At 42.1% G+C, this 27,820-nt stretch overlaps 1 protein-coding gene across 3 annotated transcripts in view; it reads right to left on the bottom strand.

Annotated features, from left to right (window-relative positions):
• aplp2 (amyloid beta (A4) precursor-like protein 2) overlaps positions 1-24,354 on the bottom strand; it is a 57,044-nt gene extending 32,690 nt beyond the window's left edge. For all 3 annotated transcript variants that reach the window (XM_075472927.1, XM_075472928.1, XM_075472929.1), the window contains exon 1: positions 24,065-24,354. In XM_075472927.1, coding sequence (XP_075329042.1) covers positions 24,065-24,136 — 72 coding nt within the window. In that variant the 5' untranslated portion in view covers positions 24,137-24,354. The remainder of the gene's footprint in view (positions 1-24,064) is intronic.
• Positions 24,355-27,820: the final 3,466 nt, after the last annotated feature.

Below are 27,820 nucleotides of genomic sequence, written 5' to 3'. Positions count from 1 at the left end.
TATTAGCTTTTATAATAGCTTTTATATCACTGCTTTTAGCGGAGCATGTGCTCTTTTACTGCATCCTGTGTTTGTTTCCTCACAGTGTAGCAAACGATATAATTAAATTTACCTCTTAACAACACAACCACACGATGCATGCAGAGGGGGATAAGCCACTGATTAATCTGATCGATGAATATGTCGCCAGGTGCTCATAAATCTTGTCTCGAAACATTTAAATACCCCCATGAGAAGGAGACATTTTAATGCTGGCACTGGTGCAGTGGGATGTCACGAAATGGAGCTCAGCTTTCATCATTTTCTCACACCGACTGAAAAGTAGACATTTTCCAGACACAGCACTGCATTTTGGTTCACTTTCTATCAATTGTGGAGAAGAATCAATACGAAATAAGGAGAACGAATCAGGGCTGCTTATTCAGATTATGAGTTTACTGCGAACAAACGAAATATTGAGACATATAAAATAAAAGTTGATTTAATTTGACAGTAAGAAAACATCAAACTGCTCTGTTCATTAGTGGTCAACAGATGTGGTTTCTAATGTGCATTCTGTAACGGGGAATGGTGATCATCAAACTTTATTTGTATGGCACCTTTCAAACTAATTAAATGCAATTTAAAGGCACTTTAAAAAGATGGATTAAGAACACAGAAGAAGTTAAAGTTAGCTGCATTCAACAATAATAAAAAATGTCAGGAAGTTATGATAAAGGATGAATCAGATGAAACAATCAATAAACCAATTACAGTACAACTGCAGAAAGATAATAAATAAAGAAGAAATTAAAAAAACAAAAACATTTTACCATAATAAGAAGAATAAACAGGTTTTTAGCAAACCTTTTATAACGTTTAGTCAGTGATATTTTTGGGATTTTCTTTCTTTCGCATCTGATCAAATCTAATTATCTAATCAACTTCTACTAAATAAGTGTTCTCAAGTAATCAAAAACATTGTTTCATGGCAGCCACACTGACGAGGCTTCCTGCACTGCTCTCTGGCCTCTCGTAGTAATCAGCAGCCAATGCTGATTATCCCTTAAAGGGCCGATCAATCAGCCCGACGATTAATTGGTCTTTCTGTGTGATTGTTGCATTTATGGACTCGTTTTGCCTCATCAAATCATCTACGTCTCAGAAAACTTTTCCCATGATGAATTTTGCCCTCTGATGCTCTGAATCGGATGTTACAGACAACGGAAGAAGCATCCGAATGCGTTTCTCTGCTTGGAAACATCAGATTTCTGTAAAATATGGCAAACATGCCCAAAGCCGAACAGCCAAAAAGTCTGGCTGCATTTCTCTAGAAAAGATCCCTGAACTGCAACAAATGTTTCAAAGAAGCTGCTGACGTGCTGGTCAGTCACAGGAGCTCATTCAGCCAGAGACTCTTTCCACCTCGGAGCACCACAGGAAATCATTTCTACCTGTGGCTATCAAGCTCTGTAACTCCTCCCTATGACAGTCTTACTTTGAACCGACTGGGCAATAATTAATAAGTTATCATGTACACACACATAAACACAACATAAACACAAAGTAAATAGTATATATGTATATGTATGTACTTAGTTGATCTATTTTTCTTGTTATTGTTATACATTTTTCCCATTTCCACTTCCATAATCACTATGTAGATGTATAACTGTGTTCTTTTTAATGTGTGCATTCCTAGCCTTCATATTAACACCGTTACACCGTCAAAGAATTTACCCATAAGGATTAATAAAGTATATCTGAATCTGAACATGTTGTTCAATAAAACCTGGTTTACTCACTCAAAGGTTTGTGGCTTAACGTTACAATAAGGAAAGGAAAGAAAGTATAATTTAGTAAAATCAGAGGTGGAATCTACATCACATGTTATAAAGGTATTTCCATAACATACAAGCATCTCTTGGCTTGTATTCAGACGAGCTCTGTCTCTTCAAATTTGTAAGTTGAGTATAAATAAATCTTTCAGATATGTAATGATGTCTCATGCTTCATGTTTTCGTACAACGATTACTGCGAATCATGTCAGCAATATACTGTACAAATGTGTGCAGCCACACGTACTTTTGACAAATTTGGCTAACTTAAGACCGCTGGAGGAGGCACTAAGTGAAGAGCCGTTTGAGAGCCGGCTCTTTTTGGTGAGCCGAGCCAAATGATCTGGCTCTCTGAAAGGAGCTGGAATTAACATCACCAGAAGCTAATCAGGAGACATTTCCAGACAAAGTAAACAAGGTCATTTTTCTGCAAAAGAAATGTTAAGATTGATTTAGCTTTGTATTTTCTATCATTTTAATTTGCTAGCTGTTGTTCATTTATTTATGTTTGTCTATTTGTGTGGGAAAATAGTCGAAAACATTTTTAGGACTGAACATCTTGCTTCTTTTCAAGCACAGATTTACCTCAACAACAATAAAAAAAAATATTGTCAAATGTCACATTATGACATTTTGACATGAAATAGGACAAGCACAGTTCAATTTATGATGGGCTGCATTCCATTTAGTGGAAGTTCTACCCCTAACTACCACGTGCAGGTGCAGAAGTGGAATGCAGCCCTCAATATATACTGTTTATCAAACGTTTTCCTGATTTCTTGTAGCCATCGATTAAGGCTTCATGTTGGCACTGGTATACCTAACCACAATGACAAGCTCACAGCTCAAAAGCAGGAACACTCAGGTGGCGATTAAAAGTACCCAGAGCCCAAATCAATTCTCCTGCACTCAGCATTAGTGATAAAGGTGAGAAAGCAACCCCCACAGCCGCAGACTGCTCTGTGTGCTGCTCCTGGTGGGTGATACAGAAGGATCTGCTGTCACACCACCAGATTTGAGAGCAGCTTGTATTGTGTAATGATGCAAAAAGGCTGTAAATAGCTTATGTCTTCTTTTGAGAATGCCACTTACATGTTTCTTACGTTAGCTGTCAACATGCCAAACGAGGCTGTGTGGCACTGTGTGGCACCGATCCTCCAGTCGGGAAGCTGTGGGAAGGCCGTGGCCTGAGGCACCGACACCATCACAACTCAAACATCTCAACAGCAGATAGCAGATGACAGAGTGGAGGGTGATCAGTGACACGCTGACATTTTCCTCCTGACCAAACACCTCCGCCACCTCCCACCTTTTGGAAGAGTAGCGCGAAAAACCAGAATAATTAAAAGAAAGAAGGTGTCATGTTCTTAGAATTTGAATCAAAAGGGCAACCCCCTCACTGCAATGCAAACGAGCTTCCGTGTCAGGGCGAAGTGGCCTTTTGTCTTCCCCAGCTGAAGTATCACGAGACTACTCTGGAGTTGCCCTTTGAGTCACTTCTCCAAACTCGCAGAGTGAAAAATGCACCCGCAGTCTGGAGAACAGTAGATTCCAGTAAATGCCACTTTCTAAACATAAAACCCAGAGTGGTGAAATTTACAGTTTCACATAAAACGATGTGTGGGATTCTTTCTCCGTTGACCAAAGAAACACCACTCAGTGTCAGTGTCTATTTCCTTTAAGGAAAAACAGCCTCTTGCGTCAAGTTATGTGTGTAAATCAGTATTTTTTCCCCCCATTTAATGTTGAAAGTACAGAAAAACTGGGCAAAAAGTTGTGTTTCTGAGTGCGTCTTTGAGTTCGGTTGACACGACGATGCTCCTCAGGGAGCTGAGCATCATGTTTCTGTTCACCAGCGGTCACCTCTGCATGGCTCATTAACCTCATTGCCAGACAGGAGAGAACCGAACTGTCACGGGGGAGCAGAAAAACACTGTCGCCACATCCTCCAAAACTCCCACCCTGGAAGACAGTGATGTGGCCATGACAACGGTACCAGGCCCAGCTCAGACTGCGGGCGTATTTGTAATCCTCTCCAGGCCTGATAGTGCCACTGACTGAGCGGTGTCTTATTTTCCATCAGCTTTACATTGCAGGTCTAGAAGAAATTTAAAACAGATGCAGGGATTTGAACTCCAACAAAAAAGAAAAAAGAAAAAGATTGACTTTAATATTTCGTTGGACCCCTTTTAGTTTAGATTCCGGCTCACGTGTCCACGTCCTTATTTTAATGAGCTCATCAGTGTTAATTTCGTCAACCAGGACGATGACGAAAATATTTCGTTAACGCCCCTTTTTCCCGTGACGATGACGCACAAAATTGCTTCCAGAAAATAAAAATATGACGAGAATAAAAAATGATTTTCGTTAACGAGACTAAGACAAGACGAAATTTACAAGACATGGACGAATGGACATTAAAAAATGTAATTGTTTATAATTAATTTGTAATTTTTAATTGTTAATATAAGTGTTTCTTGAACTTCATAGAAGATTACGCGCTGTTGCCCTGTTTGTCCCTGCACGGCGCCTGTCCCACAGTGCCTCGCGCGGCTCAATCAGTGGTAGTTCAGTTGAGTTTAGGCCCTTCCCATGTCAAGTAACATAGCCGATAGCTAGCTATAACTTAACCGTAGCAGGGCTCAGTAATACGGGGTTTGTTTACCATGCAATACACACCCCAAAGCTGTAGGGGGAGCTCCGTAGAAAATAGGCGACAGTCTAGCCAGACTGTCGTAAACCCACCAGAGGCAATTTACGGTTTATTTTTCAAGACACTGGCAGAGAGTTGGAGAAGACGACGGAGGTTCGCGATGCCTTCAAAGGTATGTAGTAAAAGTAATTATCAAAGCAGTATAAAAGCAAAGAATGAATTGTAAACCATATGTGCATGTTTGTCTTGTACTATATCATTGTATGCTCGGCTCAGAGCCCTTTACGACCTGCTGTGAAGCAGTAGTTCTCGGCTCTCGTGTGTCGTGAGACTTCCAGAGCTAAACAAAGCACGCGGCGCCACAGGCAAAGTTGCAAGCGCTGTTTCGGGCTAGGGCCACCAGATGGAGATGGAAATGTCACCGTTTTCATCGGAACGGGTCAGCCAAGCAAACTGATGATTGCCAAGCAATTTTATGACCATGAAAAAGTTGCATAACATGTCTTTAACTTTGCAATCCAGTCATGGCGTCGGGCTTGGATACCGGTATGCGGTTTGTTGGAGCTGGGCAGTGTGATATATGTAAAAAAGAGAATTAGTGTGTGGAGAAGTTCTATTCTGCACAGTGTTGACTAAAATGACTAAAATTTGACTAAGACTAAAATTGATTTTCGACATTGTGACGAAGACTAAAACTAAATTAACAAAAGCTGACGAAATTAACACTCATGAGATGTTACAGCATTTATTTCCTTCGAGAGCTGAGATAATTTTTCTGCCGAGATCTTTTATTAACAAAATAAGCGTGGGACCGCTGCGTAGCTCTCAAAGGGTCTGGACTCCGTGTTGGCTTCTCCATGTGTGAAAATCACTCTTTCGTGATCTGAGCTTGAGGAATCCCGACACTGCCATCTTGGAATATCAGAGAAGACAAAGATGCATTGATGGAAAAATCTAGTGATCCAGTTTATTCAGGCAATGCAAATAATTTTTTGATTAACAGAACGTTGGTGAAACAAATTCAGATCATACAGCCGCCCCTAAAGGTTTGTATGGTGGGCACAAGACATGATGGGTACAGGGTAAATCTGGACTCATAAGCCCACGTGACCTTTATCTATTGCTTTAGAGTCCAATCGTTATGCTATATGTCGTCTTTTTTTTATTGATAAGTGGTTTTCCTAAGGTCTTTTTACTTGTGTTAACAAACCAGCTTTGGATCGCCTTCAGACTGTGCTGCGTTAAAAGCTTTAACTGGCAATCACCTGCTGTTTGTGGCCGGAGTTTTCCCAGATATAACATCCCAGAAATGAGCAGAGATCAAAGCCATTCCAGTGGAAGAATTCTCTCATGGATGACCAGCGCAGTGTTTGTTGTCATTGTGTTTTTCCTCTTAAGCCAACAGCTGTGGTTTCTGGTTAGGACAGTAATTTCTCTTGAATGATAACATGCCACTAAACCTTCAAGGTTTTAATAGCGCATTGGACCATTTTGAACCCATCTTTTGTAGTTTAAGCAGTTTTGTTTGTTTTCTTTGCTTGATGCAGACCAATAAGTGAACCTTTCTTAGACAGAGACGATCATGGGAGATGTCCTCAACACGATTGTTGGATTGAGAAGCATCAGTTAGGGTTAAATAACCTGTTATTACACGGCAGTGACTTTTTATTTTCTAACAAAAGTAATAAAAATTACAAGAGAATTATGCAATTATTGCAAACAACTGCTCTGCAAATGATCTTTGCTATGTTTTAGTGAGTTCACTTGCTTGCGAGAGAAAAAAGGAGCTTTCATGAAAAGTTCAATAAGTTATGGTTTAACTATTTTTTTTGTAATTATTCACCGATGTTAATCATTTCCTTGTGCCTCGGTTGAAATAATGCTGTAATGCTGAAATGCTCAGTGAAGGGAGGTGAACGGTGCCGTTTGTAATTAAGCTCCAACTTTAAGTTGCACAATTTGCTGGTTACAGTCTGTTGTGATTGAGGGGCGCAGGTCTGCCTGTGTGTCGGGGGGAGATAACATGGCCTCTCTCCAGCTTACAGCAAACGGACGTGAATGACGACTTGTTCAAATGGCCCGTCTCTATGGAAACCATCTACAAAAGCATCCCAGCTATTCACACAGAGGAACACTGAGGCTGCAGAGGAAAAAGAGGGGGAGAGGGAAAAAAAAGAGAGAGGGGGGAAACAGATTGTAGAAGTGGAACAGGACAGTGTGAGGGGAGGGGGAGGAAGACAAAAGTGGGGAGATAGATCATCAGGAGCCCACAGCGACAGAACAGGGGAGAGGAAGAGAAAAAAAGATTAAAGGAGGAAAAAGAAATAATGGAGAAAAAGGGAATGAGGCCACATTATGAGAGTCTGGCATATGAGACTGTAGCTGAGAGGACGACACTCACAATAACAGTTGCTCTGCTTGGTTTGTTGCATTCAGCATCATCATGTGTCCTGGCACACAAACACAGGAATGACCCTCAGCTCTGTAGGTTTGCACGCATTTTCCTTAACACACACACAGCAGACATACAGTACACAAAGCCACGTCTGTACTCAGCAGACAAACCCCCCCCCCCCCCAAAAAAAAAAAAAACTGCCTATTGCCATGGCAGAGTGCGTCAGCGTGCTCAGAAATGTCACTCCCCATTACAAGCAAACAGTGCACCGACCACTGCTGCTGCTGCTTCTGAAATATTTACCAGACAGTTCAAGTTCTGGGAGAAATGCAGATCAGTGAATACTGTATGAAAACTAACCACTGATATGTTAAGACAAGTTAGGGCCACATACTCTGTGGTTGTAGTTCAGGAGGTAGATCAAGACACCAGCCTCAGATCCTTAAGTTCTGTCCCCTTATGCCTGGAAAAAATAAGACTCAACACCAAAAGGCCTTTGGATAAAAACGCTGCACACACCTCAGCAGTGTAAACCTCAGTTTCTGACGCATTAAGAGAGCTTCTTTAAAAGGTTTGTAGAGAGAATAGTAACACGGTGAACTCTAAAGTTCAGTGAATTTGCATATATAAACTCAGTTTTGCAGAGATACGGTATCCCTTCTCTAATAGGTATGAAGGAGGATCGGTCATCTAGCCATGCAAACGGCATGTGATGTTTCGGCTGAAGGGCAAGACGACCCGTACTCCCTGATCCCTAAAAGAGAAGAGGCGCCCAACCTCTGCAAAGCAGAAGGATAGAGCCAAGGGGAAGAACTGAGATTGGGCAACAATCACATGAGATGAATATGAAAGATGAGCAACGAGCAAGCACCAACCGGGACTTCCCTTAAGTTTTTAGTTGTAGGTTTAAAGAAAGTAAAGTGTACAAGCCTGTGTAATGAGACCTACACAAAGACCATGAATAAGGAACTTTACAGGCTTTGTGCAGCAAGACACTTCCACTATAGTGGGAGTAGCTGTAGTTTCCAGTCATGTGAAATAAGAAATGCTTTGGTGCTCATACTAAAGGGTTACAGCTGCTCCAAAGGAGGAGCGTTCCTCCGCATTTCTAATATAAGCAACATAACCCGAGGTGTGTTCATTATCACAGCAATGACTGCCTAGCTCTGGGTGTTAAGCCACAGGTTCAATTCCTTTGGGAATCACAGTTTCTTCTGTTACTGTCACAGAAGAGGAATTTATAGAAATGAATTTCAATATAAAGTCCAGGAAAGACATCCAGCAGCTAATGGCTTTAGGTTGTTTTGAGTAAATTAAAGTAAACCTCACTTGGAGCTCTTTAACAGCTGCACCATTAGTGACTCGTCTTATCACTCAGTTTGTGGGACATTTTTTCTTTTTTCTTTCTTTCATGCACTAACATGCATAAACAGCCACAAAATAGAAAATGTGTCTTTCTTCATGTTAAAAATCACACAAATTAAAAACAAAGACACTCCTCAAAACCTAGGTTGGTTAGAAAAGGTGCCAGGAATGATGTGGATGAAAATAAGTGAAACTGAAGTTCTTTGTCTGTCATTTCAAAATCCCTTCAGCTGTCGAAGTGAGGGCAGGATTTAATGGAATTGGAAAGAGATCTCAGGTAGTCCAAGTTTCATTCATGTGGTTATCATTAGCAGACAGTTTTCAGGTTTTACTCGGTGCTGTTGTCTTATTTTTTCAGTTAATTTCAGTCATTTTGTGAATATGAACGCGTCGCAGCAGGGACTCTGTTAGCGTTTCAACACGTCACATTTGTTTTTGTTCCAGCCTGAAAATACATCTCCTCCAGATGAACTCAATCAATCGATGTTATCATCTTATTACTCACACTTTCTTTCACAGTCTTTCTAACAGGACCGCATCTCGAGAAAACTGTTGAAAAACTGCCACCTCTGCCCTCCGTACGCAGGCTGCTTGTTATCCTTGCCTGGTAATTATTCCGTGTGTTATTTTAAGTGGCTGTGGACACGAGCTCGCTAAAAGCCTGTAAATGTAGGTGAGTGGAGAAATACTGGGGCAAAAGAAGAGCAAAACACTGTTAATTACAGCGAGGTGTTTTTCTTTCCCAACACTTTCACCGGAGAGGAGTGTCTGTGATTTTTATAAGCAGCTCCAGTCGTGGGACAGGTGGGGATTGCACTGGCTAAAATAGCACACTTAGAGAGAGAAATAAACACCTGAAATTACAAGGAAATTGCTTTTTGTCAAGTGATATCCTAATTAAAAGCATATTACTTTTTAAGAGCTTTTATGCAATTGAGGGGGATTGAAACGAAAAGACAGATTTAAAGTTAGAACACTCAATTTTCTTCAAAATGAAAAGTACAATCAAGAGACTGATTGAAATAATTCGATAACCTGCTTATGTGGGGTTTGATCTACTTTCATGTGAAATTAGGTATTTAAAATGACTCAAATGTGCATGGTGTGCTGTCACAGTGGGTTCACACTGCGAGTAACCTGGTTTTATGTGGGTTGCACAAGAGCCTGGCGAAATCTGTGTCACGCATCCAGATTTGGGCTCAGAAACATAAGCAGCGCATGTAGAAAAATCATTTCTCCCAATAACTAATCAAGAAATCTACTGTGACACTCCTATCTTTATCAGATCTTTGTCAAACTTGGGGAATGTATTGCTGAGGATGGGGGATGAGGTTTAGATGAGGGGTTGGCTCATTCTGGAGATAGGAGAACATAACCTGACCTGTGGCCTCACAGATTTTGAGATTTTTACAGTGCAAAATATACAAGGAGGTGCACTTTTTAATCAAGTAATGGGGCATTCAGAGCAAATTGATGAGCTGCTTCATGTACAGATGACATTATGGACATGAATCCAGGAAATCTGTGCAACAGATCCATGACTCTGATGGCTAATAGGCATGAAAATATGGCCCTGGCCCCATCATCCCTCCCTTTATGTTATGCCCTTTCTAATATAAAGGACAGGGCCTTTAATCCGAATGTGAAGGGTGTGTTTTGTCATGCTGGACTAATGTCAGTCTGAACGTGGCCAAAGCGGTGTGCAGCAGCAGGGACGCGAGCCCTGACCTGTTTGCAAGCTGCGACATGACGAACCAAGTCTGAGCTGCGTCTGCTGAGAAGGGAGTTAGAGTTCAAAGTTCTTGCGTCGTCTGCACAGTAAACTCTAAGTTAAACTGATTAACGTCTTTGTGAGAGACTTCCTGGAAATTTGAGTTCCTGTGACTTTTATAAGTATCTGTTTTTACACAGAGAAAAACCAACGAACCCATTAACTGTTGCAAAGTGCACTTCATGTATTTATGATGTAGCAAGTGAAGGGCAGCCATCCGTATGAACAGCTCCACCACTCATAACCGCAGAACAAAGGTCTTCGCTTCTCCTCATTCAAAGCTCCACACAGTCTTTCTCTCAGACGGGCCGTGGTGTCAATACTGTGTGCTGTCACCATCTTTCTCTGTGCTGTTATCTGCAGCAGACAGACAGAAACAGAGCTGCTGCTTGTGAACATGCGCTCAGAGCCTGACGGTCGACATCAGGAAGCCTGCTGCACCCTGTGTGTGATTTTTCTTTTATCCTGACAGCAGAGGCTGCCTGTGAAGCTGGAAGCAGGGCAGAGCAGGAGGGGCCCGGAGAGCCATTTCCCCCACAGCACACTTATGACACAGATTTCACACAGGATGTTTCAACCTGGTTTCACTTCTCAAACACAATCACACAGTGCCTTGAGGGTCATTCACAGCAATCATAAAAATTGTATTTGGCTGTCCCAGCCTACCTGGTTAGATCAGGTGGCTGAGAGGTTTCTGTCTGGCTGAGGAGCAGCAGGCCAGAAGCACGGGGGTGAAGGGAATGAAGGCAAGGCAGCAAATTTAGTTTGAGTCTACATCGTGAGAGCTATTTGGGGGGGGGGGGGAATCACAGTTTTATTATTACTCCAAGAAGTGTCAACATATCCTGTGAAAAAGTAACACAGAGGAAACCCGGGAGGTTAGAGTTAAGTAGAAATGGCTGTGAGAGGTTCAAACAAACATCCAGAAACGAATAAACTGTGTCCAGCAGTACTTTTGTCCAGAAGTATAAACACATTTCGGACACAGGCCATCAACATCTTGTTCTCTTGTTCTCTCTAAACTAGCAAATGGAAACAGAAGCTACGACTCTGTAGAGATGGATTTTACAAACATACTGACACGTCCCTCCGGCAACAGCAAAAAAGACAAACTTATGCATGAAAAAAATACTAACAGGCCTGAGAACATTTTGACAATGTAGTTTGTCTAAGGTAATGTGTACGTATTAATGGTAGTGTGTAAAGAGCATGTAGAGCTGTCAAATGTTGTCTGGCCGTACTTCATCACATCAGGCCTGACTTGCTCTAAAAATGTGTGTATTGAGGTTCTATATTATGTGAGGTATGCAAGCCTTTGCTGCACATTCCTCCTATAAACATACCTGCTTCTGTGCATACAGATCATTTACACAACCGACCCCTGATTTAATGCAGAACCAACAGGCACCATCCTGATTTGCATTTAGAATAAATGAGGATGAAACCAGCCTCGTACTAACAGATATGTGCAAGGATATATAAAATTGGCTCGCATGTCCATTTAAAGTGTCAATTCATCCCTTTTTAATATCCCTCATTCAGAATTGTTTACATTTGTTTATCTCAGTTAAGAAAAGTGCTGCTTCAGTCTGTGTCATCCATCAAACACAATTGTTTATTATGTGAATTTTGTATTAAAAACAAAGCTGAAAAAGATTAAGTGCTGATGTCTAAAAATGAAGAGGGTCCGAGGGAAGGCAGGAGAATAAAAGATGGACTCTGCTATCTAGATCACTGAATTACCTCAATAATGCTCCTCTCCTGTGTCGGCTCATAAAGAAGAGCAACAAGTTGTCACAACAGCTGAAAGAGATAAATAAAAATAGCACAAGCCTCTAATAAAGTGTTGATTCCTGTTTAATATCTGCAGTTCTGACTGAGGCATTTCTAGAATGCTAATTAAATTTGATAGATTATCATCAAATGTCTTACAGATATACAACCAAACAAGCCCAAAAAATCTGGGTGTGAGCTGCCGTGTGCAGAGAAGGTTTGTGTGAGAAATAGCTGATAAGTGCCTATGCTGCGGCGATAAGGAGATAATTACACACAGGGCTTTATCCACAGCTTGTTGTCTGGCAAAGCCAAGCAGGTGCATGATTGCATAAATAGGTCGGTGGAGTTTGAACTATTTCTTCCAGGATTTTTGTGCTAATGACACTGAAGACTCGGGTCAGTTTTCAGGTGAATATTTTAGCAGCAGCATCACAGGTCTGAGCACGCCGGTGTCTTCTGCAGAGCTGCATTCTTCCCCTCTGGCCACTAAAACCTCTCAGTGTGAGCAATCTATTCAATCCTGCACCTCCCTCCTTTCATCTTTATTCACTCTGAGCACTCGGGGCAGCTCTGTACGAAGCCATTTCCTGTTGCCTCGGCTGTCTCGATGCATTCACTTCTCCACCTGCTCATCTGTCTCTCAGCCTGTCTCATTGTCTCTCTGATCCTTGTGAGCCGGCGACCCTCTCGGAACCTCTCTATCCAGGCTTATAGTCCACGTGGTGTGGAGCGGATTACATTCTTGACATCACTGTGCCAGATGTTTATGACTAAAATAGACCCAACAACAAGCCTCACCTTTAAGTCAAACAAAGCATTTAGCTTTGACTTGATTCTGTGCTTAGGCTCGAGTAGTTTCCTCTGTCCTTCCACCAAGAGATTCAGCTCCAAGCTCTTTCCACTGAGCCAGTATGGTGATCAAATACCCGACGCAACGCCCACTGTAACATACACATTAGCATGATTAAATTGGCCACTGCCTGCCCATTTATTAAAAGCCTCTCTATGCTGGGTGGGAGGTCTATTTAGCCGGTGAATTGAGTGGGAGAGAGGATTGTGCTGTGAGTGTAGAAGTGTCACAAGTGTGTCTGAGCCTGACATCACCCGGGCAGAGAAGTTAATGAGGGTTGGAGGGGTGTTTCTGAGACTGTGCTGACTTAATTTCTGCCGATGTGATGGAGGGAGAGCGTATCGACAGGCAGGAAAATGCGGTGGGCTCTGGCAGAGATTTAAGACTTAGGCGATTGTTGGACGGAGCTCCGTTTGTTTTGAACTACGCGCTTGTGTTTTGCACAGGCCACTTTATGTGGACACAGACTCTCACCCCACTTTGTACTGCACTCTCAGCAGTTTAAAAGAGGAGGATTAGACACAGGAGTGTGCCTCAGTCTCTCGTCTTGTTGGAGAGCACAGGCGTCTAATCTCCCATGCTGAGGAGCGGGGATTTGGAAGAAATGACCTGTGCTCAATTCTCCATCTCGTCCTTCTCTTCCTCTTATATCCTAAAGTTGAGTGAAAACATACTGCTGCATCCTTTCGTCACTCCCACTTGTGCGTTTTTCATTTTCCTGCCGGATGACTCCACGCTCATCAGCATGCAGCACCACACAGCTGCTCCTCAGGACCAGGCAGGCTGGCAGACAGGCGGGCTGACTTGTCAATAAAGGAACCACGGTAACAGGCCACCTCCGCGAGGCCTCCAGCCCTGTCACTGACATCTCTCTCAGCCACCTGAACTCCCGCGGTTAATGAGCACGTAATTGTTGAGCAAGCAAAAGAGGAACTGGCAACGCGATGAAGCAAAAGTGGCCACGAGGTGAGAAATGTAATAGAGAGGTAGTATATTGAGAGGAGATGGAGGTGAGAGGAGCACAAGGACAGACTGTTCCAGTGCACCAAGTAAAACATAAAATAGCCAATCTGTGCTGCCATATGTGGTGCAGAACAATCAGTGGCGAGAGAAGAAGGGAGGAAGAACACGGTGTCTAAATCAGAGGAGCGGTGGGGGGAACTGCGGTGGGAGGTGACATTGAAAGCGTGCAGTTTCAAGGACAACATGGAAATATCACATAGAGTCGCTACAAGACAGAGATGAGTTGTGGTGGGGCCACGCTGGAGCAGGAGAAGAGTCTGCAGGAGATAGAAGGAGATCAAGGACGCAGAGCGGTGTTTCCAAATGATCCGACAACATGAGATGAGAGCAGGTGGCAGATTTACCGTTTACCGAAAGAGGAGAAAGTTGACCTGACCGGTTTGACTTTGAAGCCACAACTTCTGATCACATGTTCGGATTCTATATCACAAAAACACAGCAAGCTGAAAGACACTGTGGTAAATTGTCCACCATTTTAGTTTATTAGCATACATATTTCTGCTGTGCAGATTACCCTGTTAGTGTCACCCAGGAGTGGTCGGATTTGCTTAATCTTCCTGGAACAAAAACCCTCATACACTCTGAAACTCAGATTTAGTGGAAATTTCCAGGTTGAGTCTGAATTATTGTGGGTTGTTTGGCCAGCAGTGCCTAAAATCAATTTATTTAGAAGATTGTATTAAGATTATACTTAATCTTCGACATATCAGCTGGAAAGATAAAAACAATTTTTAATTAACTTCGCATCACCATTCACTACAGTGAACTTTTATTCAACCAGGAGATAAAAACTCTTAAGGAAGGTCATTTTCAGTCAAGATAAGCAGTTGAGCTCAAATAACACAAGACAATATATACAGTACATGCAAATATATGATTCAAAGGAGCTCTAAAATATGACAATTTTAAACTTCAATTGTGAAATTAAAAAAAAAAATTCTGACATATTTCCTCCCAGTATGTTTCAAATTAGCTTCAATTCCTTGAAATAAATTGGCTTCTTTAGATTCGGGGTTGCAGCTGATTCCAAACAGGAAACCCTTCACATTTAAATGCCTTCATCCTAATGCAGCACTGACACTGATGATGGATCAAAGGAATATTTGTTTTGGAACAGAAATATTAACTTCCTGGACTTATTTGAATGATTCCGGTCCGTAGATAAGTTGGAAGCAGACCAAGAATAGCTTTATAAGGGAAAATATTCCTGTGGGAGGACAAAGCTGACCATCCAACCCGAGCAGACACATGCACAGCAATGTGAGAAGGTTTTAAGGTTTGATTTGAACCTCAGAGCTCCATCACAAATAATCCAATGCAGACAGAAAAGTCATGGCAACAAGTTTCCTTTTTTGCCTCAAAGGAAAGAAAAGATTTTAAGATCTTACTGACTCAGTCTCAGATTCAGGTTTAATTTTGCATTTGAGAACACGATGAGTTTTGTTTTACTGGCATTCAAAACAAGTTTCAAGTCACACAATGTTTGCTGAATGGTATTAAAAGCTCATATCACCATCTGCTCAGCTGTGATAAGTACTCTGCGACATGTGCTGCACAAACTACTGAGGGGATTAAAAACACTCTGCTCAACAAACTTCACGTTACCCCAAACATCTTCTTTTTACATTCATTATTACAGTCAGTGTTAGAATATCAATGATCACAATGTTGCTGGAAAGTTTGTGAAACTTTTCCAAATGTCTGGTTTCCTGTGTAAACATGGCCCACAGAAAAAAAAGCATCATGTATTCAGTAATCTATTGAGGAAAATGGTCTACTGATCTGGGATTCAGATCTAATGTATTGTGCAGCATCATCGATCACACAAAGCAGATTTCTGAGGACCTCATAAAATGAGTCCTTGGTGTTCATCAGGCTGGAAAAGGTTATGATCCACCAATCCACAGCGAGACAGTTTGAGTCATGAAGGAAATTCCCCAGCAGAGTTCAACCAACTGAAATCATTCCAAGAACAAGGTGTGTAAGAGTCTGTGAGGTCATAGAAAATCCACGGTTACTTATAACCAACTAAAGGTTTCGCTCATATTGGCTACTATTCATGTGCTGACCACCAACATCGCTTTGGGACTAAGTGGTTCAAATAGCAGGGCTGAAAGGGAAAGCTACATTTCATTTTCTGCTTCTGGAGAAAGGAAAACCCTCCCAGCATAAGAACTGAATCTGTAGCATCATGGTTAGGACACGTCTCGATGCATCTGGGCCAGGGAAGACAACTATCATTAATGGAACAATGAAATCTGAAATATAGCAGTGAAATCTAAAGGAAAATGTGAACCGAGTCTCAGGTTTTAATAAAGTACAGTTAGCAAAGAATGATATTAATGTTTTCCAAAGCAGTTTGTAGGATGAGACTCACCGACACCCCAGAGCTGAGGAATGGGCGAAAGAATCCTCACAGATCATTACGATGTCATTCTTTTTCATATATTTAATAAAAAGAAGACGAATCTTTTTTAAATTTCTGCAACTGGACCACTATATGTCACCTCCAGTCACTGGATATCCGTTATTTTTAAATTGAAAAGCACAACTTCACACAGATCCAGACAAGAGGGAAAAGAAAACTGATGACCAGCAAATATTTCAACACCTCTTTATATAATTCATTAAAACACGACTGTTTTCATCCAAACGTGCGTCACAGGACCATTTTCAGCCTTGAAAACTGTCAGACAGCCCCCATCAAATTTGCATGTCCTCAACACTCATCAGGAGGGATTTTTTAAATTAGATTTTCAACTGAAGAACAAATTTTTGTGAATATATTCAAGGTTTAAAATTTTCATCACCATCTTGCTGAAGATGGATTTAATGGCAGGGACTGACAGAAAGCCACTGAGCATGACTCTGCTTCCTGTACGCACTCCCACGACCACCCATGATGATTTTAAATGAATCTGTGCTCTGATTGCAGAGCTGGCGGCTCCTTTCCTCCCCCCTGCAGAAAGTGAGCAGTGGAGCAGAGACAACCCTCTTCTCTGATTTGGCCTGCGATGCTCCAGGCATGACAACGGCAGCAATTCTTTCTGGGGAAACATGGATGATGGATGTAACGTAGATATGCTTATCTGCCGTTAAGCCCTGCCCTGCCCTCCCTTGGCCTCTCAGCAGGGGGAGGGCAGAAGAGTTTCTATCAGATTAGTGAAGAATATAAGACGAGTGGGACATGCTGAGGCCAACAGCTAATCAGTTATGTCTACATGTAGAAGACACGGACTTCCCAGCAGGAGCATCCATCTCAAAGCCAGTCCAGTAGACTTCTTCCATCAGTCAATGGTCTGACCTTGCTCCCCCACCTCCTGTTTGGCTCCCTACAGTGTGCAGCAGGAGTCAGACCCCTCTGCAGCTTCCTCCTTCTCGTCAGGAGGATATTCCTGTATCCAAACTGGCACCATGACACCAACTATGTGTCAGCCCATCAGCTCCCAGCTCCTAAATAACAGCACAGTGACGATTAATATGAAACACAGGGGCGATATGTGATGAACAGTGGAGGGTAGGTGAGGAATGAAAGGGGCGAAGTCCTGCTCACAAGGCTCTATAATTAGTCGAGGATGATCAAATGACTTTTAATGGGTTTGTCTGAAAACAGCAGACTATTTCAGATTTACGCTGGGAGCCATATTCACATCTCATCAGGCTAATGGAATTCTCTGGAGTGCTTTTATCGCAGATAAAAACGCTGATAGAGGTGTGTGCAGCTGCAGCATTCATTAGCTGCTTTTTTGTGACAAAAAAAAAGAAGCAAAAAAAGCACAATGTTCTGACAGTATTGCGCAAAATTGGAAGAGGCTGAAACAAAAAGTGAATTTACAGACCTTCGACTCATCCTCTCAAAGCTCTGAATTTGTGGTTTGATGCACGATCGTTGTGGCTTTAAGAGTGAGTAGATGTGAGACAGGGCGTGTAATAATTTCTTGTGACAGATAAGTAACCCCTACTGGTCACTAGGATAATATGAGGGTCATAGCTGAGCACTGCCAGATCAGAATGTCAAACATGCTGCCTACAATCAGGCTTTGAACATGATTAATGTACAGAAAGAGTGCAGTGAGGTGCTTGAAGGGTGCAGAAACTATTAGTTGATTGACTTGAAAGCAGCTCAACAGAAAATTAGGTATTAATCTTGAATTAATAAAGCCAAATTTAACCTGTTTTTATTATCAATTTGACTATTGATTTATCATAAACACCCTGCTTCTTAAAGACAAGTAATAATGCAGAAATGGCTCCTTTAAATGTGATCATTTCTGCTCATTTAAATTCCTGCAGGATGGAAAGTTTCTTTATTCGATCTCAGGGAAATTATGTACCGCATGCTCCTCTTTGTTTATTGGCGACTTTTCACTGCAGCAGCATTCAAGCTCCATTAATTTTTCACATTCCATCATTTCAGACCGTGGAGATTCACTTTTGTTTTTTCATCACATGAAATCATATGATGCACGAACATAATTTATTGTATCTGTGAGGGCAGGGAGCAGATCTGCAGCTTGGCTTTGGGTCTCCATCCTGCATGAGCACCTATAATTGAACTAAACATGGTGCTGGAAGGAATGGGCTTAAAGATGATTAGGGAGTAGAGCTCAAAGGAAACATTTTCTTCTATTAACGTACATAAACACTGTTTTTGCCTCAGAGAACCAGCTTTTCTCCCTTTCCTTTGAGAGTGAAATCTCGCCTCGTTGTTTCCATGTCCCAAGTGGACCGTCCTACGCGGCTACTGTTTGTCCTTGGCCACCTTCTCCTTGAGAAAATGCTGTATCAGACAGGCTGCTAACAGGGCCATCACACAGTCTGAACACCGACAGCAGCACAGGCCTCTCTCTGGGGGTATACAGTTACACTGCAATGCTTCTATCTCTTACTGCACTGACATTTTCATCCCTCCTCTCCTGAGGAACCAAAATAAAAAAAAGATGATAAAAACGAAAGACACAACATGAAGTCCAAGTTGCCCTTGGTAGCCTGGAAGATACCGATTCTACAACAGGAACGGAGGTAAAGAGGGGAGTGATGTGGAGGAAGCTCAGCAGGCATTCAGACGGACAGGGAGGCAACTGGAACTAACATGTTGTGTTTTCACTGGCAGAGGATGGCGTATTTGTTCAACGTTGCTCAGCAAAACAGAAAATGCTGGCCAGTCATGCGGCTTATCAAGACAAGAGAACCATCTCATTCCTCACTCAACCACAAAACCACAGGCCTCTGCTTTTCTACATCTGAATGAAGATAAGTCAGAGCGGACAACCTAATCAAACAGGACTTCTCGTGCATTTCAAATCCTTACAAACAACAAAAGAACAGACTCTCTGTCAGCAATCGTCCTAAATGACAAGACATGTCCAAGATGACACAAAGGTGGAAAACATTAGAAGGCCCTCTAGTATACTGCATGTACATCCAGAGAAAACAGACAGATATATGCAAGACAGACAGATAAAAAAAGTTTTTAAAAAAACTATAACAGGTGCTGAAAAAAGTCACATTAGTAATAAACTGCCTGATTTAAATAAGCTTATTTAAAAAGAAACACAAAAATAAGCTGAAAATGGGTTGAAAGGAGTATAAAGAATGAACCCGGAATAAACGATGTTCTTTTATTATCTGGAAACTGCAGGAAGCAATCTCAGGCACAACTGCCTGCCTCCATCTCATTCCATGTTGTGTTACCTGTAGTTAAAATATATATATATGCAAATCAGAGCAAAGGCCTCACCCGGGCCCGAGTGTGACTCACTGGTCTTCCAAAACGAGATCTTACACACATGGAAAAACCCAGGAGGGAACATCAGTGGAAGTCTTGCTCACATATGGACAAAGAGGAACCGAAGACGAGACAGGCGGGGCCACGAGCCCAGATACAAGTGCACTGTAACTCATAGATAGCACAGCAGATATTTTATTCATAGGAAGAAAATTTGAGGCAGCAAGAGTGACTCACAGAGCCACAGGGACTCTCTCTCCACACACACACACACACACACACACACACACACACACACACACACACACACACACACACACACACACACACACACACACACACACACACACACACAGCGAGCAGGGGGTTGACAGGGTTTAACCCACCTACACTGACAAACAGAAAGCACATTAAAAAATAAAGTCTGCAATGGCAGGGCTCCTTTTAAAGGGATTAAAGAGGACACGTTTCTCTATTGAATTTGCCACAGTGCGTCTTTATTTTCAGTGCTATCAGAGGAAAGGAGCTGCTCACAGCACAATAAAGGACCATGTTTGCACTTCAGGCTATGCATTCCTGAGCATAAAAACGGACAAAGGAAAGTGCTGCACAGCCGTGCTGTTGGAAACGCACCGGCTCAGGTACAGCAGCATTCACCTTGGCTGCATGCACACGGGGAGGATTGACACGGCTGTGCAGATTGTCCTACATATGATGCAACTTATGAGATGTGCAGTCATGGGAGTGCTGATCTGAACTCACTCACTCCGTCCAAGTACCCGCTGCTTTGGATCTCTCACCGAGAAAATAACGACTAAATATGTGATGAGCTGTGAGAGGATCCACAAAACACATTCGTACACAGACACACAAGCAGTTCAAAGGGGAAAAAAAGGAGACGACTCCCTTCACATTGGATAATTAGAGTGCAGGCAGAGCCTGAAAGACAAAGCCCGGCATCGTGAGAACAAGGCTCGCCTGATGAGGCCTCTCTATTTAAATCCTCGGGATGAGCCGAGAGTGTGTCTGTCGATGGAATCACTCCAGGAGACATGCACGAGCTTGGAGGAAGAAACAGCCGAGGCAGTTTAGGGAGGAGACGGAGGGATGGATGGAGACAGAAATCTACCGAGTGGCAGGAAGGTATCTTTGAGGGAATGAAAGCTCAGAGATTAAAGGCTTAGATTCAATCAGACATCCCTTCCTACTGTTAGTCACAGAGCACAGATCTGACTTTAGTGTGGAGCAAACACCACTGATGTTACACATAGGTGAGTCACTGAGTTCTGTGCCACTTTGAAGTCAGTTTGCCTCTGCAGGGTGTGGAAATGAGGGTTTGTCTGAGTGAGTGGGTGGGTGGGTGACGTGAGAGAGAGAGTGTGTGTGTGTGGCAGGGCTCTGGGATTAGTACCGTTCTCTTCGCAGATCTATAAGCACCCAGTATTTCTTGTTGCTAAGAGGATTCACGAGATACGGGGCAGTCCCAACAACTCAAAGCAAGGTTTTAGCCTCTAATCTACAAATTCAAGGGCAGACTCAGGCGGATTCTCTGCAGATGAAGCGCACGTTCACTCCTTCAACACGGCTGAACCTGAAAGTCAGAAGGCAATCTTTGCAGCTGGAGAGAAAAGAAACAGCCGGCGGGAGGTTTGGACTGTGCTCCTAAACTCACAAGGATATGTTAAGAGATCTTTATCAAATTCAAGTGCTGCTGATTGTTTGTTTTTTTTTACCTCCACGAGTGAAGCGTTCCCTCCTTTCTGGATCACCCCTGCGAGTTTACAACACCTTGGGTTGTCTCAGGCTATTCAGGGGCACACAAAAGGCCCTCAGAATCAATTCAACACCTCCATCAAGCCCACCCCAATAAACACAACCAGTTGTTCACCATCACCCAACGTATCCAGAGCAAATACAAACATAAAAGCACACAGCAGCACGCCTTCATATCAATGCTCGCCGACAAGCTCACACGCAGAGAAGCACACACACGGACTTTGGATGATGACAGGAAAAATGCTGCTGCAACAGGGCTGCAACCGAGGAGCATTAAGCTCAACACCAGTTTCTTTGCTGCACAGATCTTTCACAATTATCCGGCCGCTCTGCTACAGCCGCTCTGCTACAGCCGCTCTGTCTGCAGCGTGTTTACAAGAAGACTAGAAGACCAAAGTTCCTCCATCCGCATGAGTTAACGCTGCAGTCTCTACCATACGAGCTCAGTCATGCCTCGAATTTAGACACATGTTGATATAATTGGCACTTCAATTCAGCTGGAGGGAAATGACCATATTTAAAATGTATTACCCTAACAAAAATGATGTGGTGTTGCAAAACACTTTTTCATGGTTGTGATAATTTCTGCTGCTTGAGCCAGCAGAGATAATAAACAATGCACCGTATGCATGAACTGATCCAGATATTCTGTACTCTATTAATCCAGTGGGAGCCATATCAGCGAATGCCTCGAAGTGATGCAACTCTCTGGGTAGACCTTTTTGTGGTTCCAGCACACGCCTCATTTTCAAATTATCTCCAGCAGAGATCCAGCTGCTCACTTTGGATTTTCCATGAGTGAGTGAAATTGAAATGAAAGCCTTGATTGTTTTTTTTATCCATATGAAATGGTCTCTTCTGTGGCCACTGCTGCCTGCAGCGCCTGTGACACAGATGCTCAGACGACAGGGCTAAAGCCCAGCTGAAGAAACAAAAGCTCAGAATCTGGTGCTCTCACAGGTATCTGATAAAACAAAAATGTTTACACAGCTGAAGTAGCTGGCTAATCTCAAACCGCTTGGAAAATAAAGAGGAACTACAAGAGCAGGGACGGTTACAAAGACATGAGGAACAATGGAAGGTGGACTCCCACCAGCTCTTAAACTCAAGCTCAATGACCAGGGTTGCAACAAATCCACCACAGAAGTCTACACAAAGTCGCACATTCACTGGCAAAAATCAACAATCTGTAGTTACTGTGCTGAAAGTAAGACAATCATGCAGTTTTGGCTTCATTTCTGTCATGTCTAAGAAAGGAAAACTTTCAAATTTAACATGATGTTAAGGTAAAAACTTAAATCAATTAAAGATTAGATTAAATCATGAAGTTAAATCACCAATATTGGGATTTGAGCTTTTCAGTTCCCAACAAATACACGTGGGTATCGGTTAAGTATCAATCCAGAATAAAACCTTCTGCTTCTTGCTGTCAGTGTATTTGCAGACAAAGAAGGCAGATGATGAATATCCACACTTTGTATGTGGGGTCTTACAAGAAGTGCCCAACAAAGAAAAAGACCCCGTCCTTCAGCCATCGATTCATCCACGGCGGGAAACCTCAAAGTGCTCCTCACAGTCAGGATGCACAGCAGACACCATAAATTTCTCAATTTAATCTGGGTGAATGATCAGGGAAAATTCATTGATCTCCCCCATTAATCATCTCAGGAGGGTCCGTAAAGTATCGACCAGCAGGTCTGTGCGGCTCTGGAGGCTGATTGAGGAGGAAATCATTTCACAGGGGACAAGCCTTTTGTACAGAATGCAGCAGCACAGATTTTTGTTGGGGACATAATAACCATTATTTCCCTCCACACAATGCCAGCCAATACTGCCTCAAAATGGCCGAGGTTTTTTTTATTTTTTTATTGCAAACGCAGAGTGGGGGGAAAACATTCCCTGATAAGTAGTTACTTTGCACGGCACAGCGCGGTGCCAGGAGGAGACGTCTCATTAAAAATGTTTTGTCGTGGTTAAGCTGAAACACTTGGGTTTACCCTCTGGGGAGTGTGTGAGGCTGTGGGGCTTCTTTGCTCTGAAAATGGGTGCATTGTTATCCAATGACACACATGTGTGTGACACCGCAGGCATCAGAGTCCAGGAACAATAACTCTTAAGCCAGCGAGAAAATAGGCCATCAGGTAGGTTGACTGTCTGACTGGGCGTGTTTTAGGATTTGGAAACCAAGAAACCAGCTGTTGAATGCTATTTCAGTCGTTCTAAATGCATTATGGACTACAAGCTAATTAAAATGAGACCCACTACTAAGCAGGGACTGTCTGGTGTAAAAGGAGGCCATCCTGTTGAGACAGGAAAAGCCCCAATTTGAGTGCGTAGATGAAGGATTTCCTCTTCTAAATGATGTCCAGCAGGTTGCACACATTTGGTGATCCATTGCAGAGGTTCTGTGTGTCCCCAAAGGCCTGACTAAGCGCCAGTTGTCTTTCCTCTGATCTCTGCAGCAAACCCTGCTATAATTCAAGCTTACAGGACACTCTGGCTGCCTCACTGTAAAAACTCAACAACAAACTGCAATCACAGCTCAAGAGTGAGGTGTACAATGACCTGGAATCAAGCGGATTAATATTTAACTAGATCTAATATGTCTGATAATATTTTATGCGTTTAAAGCTGTGTGGAGGCAATTATACCCTACAGACACTCAATGAAATGATCAGTTCCGCTTGTTAGTGGGAATCTTGGCAGCAGACTGATCAATACATTTCACATGAGGCGACATAAATCATTCCTCAGGAAATCAGAGCTGAGCCGAGAGTGCCTCACGGGAAGAGAAGACCAATAATGAGGTCTAAAAACATTTGCCTTTCCATTAGAAACCACTCTGATGATGAGAGTTAAGGTAAGAATGACCTGCCACACAATAAATCTGAAACATTTCACAACGCCTACCTCAATATAGCCGGCCAACGCTGGAACCACAATGCCCAAAACGAGGACAGATACCGCCGGGACTGAACCCATCTTCCAGGAGCTCCGGATCTGCTGCTGTAAATAACTTATATCCTCTCTGCTATCTGCGCGAGCTGACGTCCAGGAGAATGAGCAGCAAACCAAGTCCGGGCAACAACTTCAGAGTCGATCACGGAGAGCTGCGGCGCTTGTTTGCTTCACAGAGCTCGACAGAGAAAGGTTGGAAGGGACTGAGTGTCGGGCTCCTGTGGAAATGTGGACTGTGGCGCGGCTGCTCTGCCTCAGCTGCCTCCTCCCTCCTCTGCCTCATCCGATCCGAGCTGCAGCAGAGCGCCGCCAGGCGTCCGTCCACAGACGCACCGGTGCGGGGGATATTTACACATGCAACACTGAAAGCAGTAGCTGATGGGCACCTGGAAGGCAATGCATTTGCGATTTCTTTTATTTTGTGTCAGTACGTGATTCTGCTCCCCCAGGCAGGTTTATTAGAGGGTTAGGGTTTGGTATTTATGGATTTTGGTATGTTGGTGGGGTTGTAGTTGATGTTTTGCTCAGATTCTTGTTTATTATTTGCCTTTTTCTTGGTGTTATGTTGTGATTATCATCATTGCTTTGCTTTTTGTTCTTTCCTCTGGTTTATTTATCCTTTGGTTAGTCTCCTCTGTGTTTTGGTTCAGTTTCTGTTTGAGCCATGAAGCCCTTTTTGTGTGTATTTCAGTCTTCTGTGTTTGATTCTGCTATATTCTCGTTTTTGGCAGAAGGGTTTGTATTCTGTTTGCGTCCTGTTTAGTTTTTAGCTTTCTTTAGTTTAGTGTCGTCATGTTCATGTTTCTCCTGAGTTTGTACTCCATGTATACTCTGTTTATTTTCTAATTCCTTTCAGCCTTTGGTTTAGTGTAATTTCTCATTTACTTGTCTTCCACCCCTAGATATCCCTTCCCCGGTTGTCTTGGCGTCTCCATGCATACCTGTTTACTGTTAACCCCTAACCTCCCAGTATTTATAGCTCTCTGGTCCTCAGTCAGTTGATAGTTTGCTGTTGTTGCTACCCCCATGGTGACACAGTCTGGTTACTTCCTTGAGTCTTTAGTTTGTTAGGCTGTTTACAGTTTCTTGTGTGATCTCATCATTCCTTATTTGGTTTTGTTTATTAAAGACTTTTTTGATTCTTGATCAATGCATCTATCTGTCTGACAGTCTACTTATGCTCTGTGACATGACCCTTTTGTTGTGAAAGGGTTTTAAGGTCCATGTTGATATTAATCCATGCTAACATAACAGAGAAATACTACTCCACTGTTAAAAATCCCTCACAGCTTTACCAGCAAATGTCCCAAAATCTTTGATGTTCCTATTTTTTTAACGACCCTAAAAAGCAATAATGATAAGAATCTAAATGCTTTTAATCTAAAAACATGTTGAGATGTCAGTTCTTGGTAAAAGTATCAACATTTACTCCCTTTTAGTTTACTCCAATAAACACCTCAATCAAGTGGGAGACGTGTACAATTTTTTACCAAAAAGTAAAGAAGGAGATTAAAGGTTTAAAGCCCAATACCTTTACTTTTTAATATACTTTCCCTCTGATTATGATTGATCATAATATACTGAATGACTGTAATGTTTTAAAAGTACAGCATGCTGATGAGGACACATCACCCCTTAGAATATCTTTGCATATCACATAGTTTCAACTGCTCAAACATATTCAAGCTCAAGACATTACATCAAGTTTCTTCTTGATCACTGAAGTGTGAATGCCAGGTTTATATTAATAACTGTGTAGTGTAACTTTGTGGTATAGCTTCCATTAGTTCGGTAAAAGACCTGAATAAGGCTTCTGCTTAAATGAAATGTTTTACAGTCTGTGTGCAGAAACTAACAGGAAACTCATCTGATTATTCATTTCACTCTGTTTTTTGGACTTTTTGGACTTATAAATTGCACGGGCTGAATGTGCATGTTGGATAAGCAAAGATGACCAGCATTGGAAGAAAAATTCATATCTCAATTATAGAAAAAGTGTTTCTATTTCAGACTGCAGAAGAGACGAAGATTACACGGTCTTTGTTCAGCTAGTTACATAAATATGGTCATTACATGAACTCTCTCACAATTAATTAAACTCAATTAAACTTCTGTGATTTGAATTTTGTCTTGCAGGAGTGTAATTTTCTCTGATTACACATTAAAAGGAAAACTTCATGTTAATTTGATCTTTGCTTCAGGCAGCGTACTCAGAGTATCTATTCAACATTAGTCATTCAATGTTTTTAAAACTAGCTGAATCTCATCTTTGGAAGTGGAAGTTTTCCCCCCAGATCACCTGAGGAAAGTGATTTTGCTTTAGGTTTTATCTAGAAACAAATTCTTGTTTTTATTTACATTTTTTGTTTATTCATTTATTTATTTTCAGCAAATATGAAACCAGCCGATTGGAAAAAGTTCTTTTCAGTCTCCACTGATGAGGGCGGAGGCTTCTAACAGTTCTGAAATCATGACTTATCACGACAGGTGACCAGACCTTTGCTGTTCGCGCCTCCCATCTTTGGAACTCTCTGTCTAATGAGTTCAGACGAGTCCTCTATAAAATCCATTCTCAAAATTCCCTTTTATACAAATGTACCTTTTTAACTACTTGTTTCATATTTTGCTTTTGCTTTGATTATCTGCACCACCTGTAAGATACTCTGTAATGTCATTTTGTAAAGTTTCTCTGAATAAAAGTATTAAATATTATTATTATTATCCCCAACCACCACCACAAGTCACTGCAGATATGGTACATTGTAAATGTGCCTGGTGTTGTGGTGACAGTGTGCTTGGAATTCTGCCTAAAGTGTCTCATTAGATCAGATAATCTTTTTCGTCAAGCTTTGGTGGTCCATTAAATCCCAGATTCAAAACTCTAAGTAGTTGTTGCATCATGCATTTTACACAGCTTCCTCCAGCTGCTCCATCATAAAGGCTGATGATGGAGGGCTGTTAAGTTGGACGTCCTTTTGTTATCCCCGCAGAGGACTTCCAAAGCTCTTTTATGGTGAGCACTGAGGGGTTTGTCACATCAATGACCAAAGACCCTTTGCTCAGTTTCTCAGTCTGGCAATTTTACCCTCAAAGCTTTCAATCTGCTTTCATAGTTTTACCTCACAGATTGTCATTGGAAATTATTGGACCTCACACATGTGCAAGCCTTTATAAACTACATCAAATAAATTCAGGTGGTGCACGGTGGTGTGATGGTTAGCACCATCACCTCACAGCAAGAGGGTTCCTGGTTCAAATCCTAGCTGGGGCCTTTATGTGTGGAGTTTGCATGTTTTCCCCGTGTATGGTTTCCTCCCAACGTCCAAAAACATGCATGTCAGGTTAATTGGTGACTAAATTGTCCCTAGGAGTGAGTGTGTGTGGTTGTGTGTCTCGTTTGTCTCTGTGTGGCCCTGTGAATCGGACTACTCAATTCCATTCAAGTCCAAAAGCAAATGGGTTAAAACTCTGTATAATAAATCCAGTTTAAATACATTTACAAAGATGGATAGAACCACATCTATTTTTTGTTATTGTTGACTATTTAGAGTTGAATGGAGAAGAAAAAATGGGATTTCTTCTGTTTGAAATCAAATTTACAAGACACACACAAATTCAATAGCAATACGTAGCATTGAATGCAGAGTTGATTGATTCCGTGGATGTAAGTGAAAGTTATTTATTCAGTTGATTTTAAAGCTTTTTTTT

The sequence above is a fragment of the Odontesthes bonariensis genome, chromosome 9 (genome assembly GCF_027942865.1).
Source record: "Odontesthes bonariensis isolate fOdoBon6 chromosome 9, fOdoBon6.hap1, whole genome shotgun sequence".
Taxonomy (NCBI): Eukaryota; Metazoa; Chordata; class Actinopteri; order Atheriniformes; family Atherinopsidae; genus Odontesthes; species Odontesthes bonariensis.
Note: the sequence above shows the minus strand (reverse complement) of the source record. Positions and strands in the feature narration are given on the sequence as shown.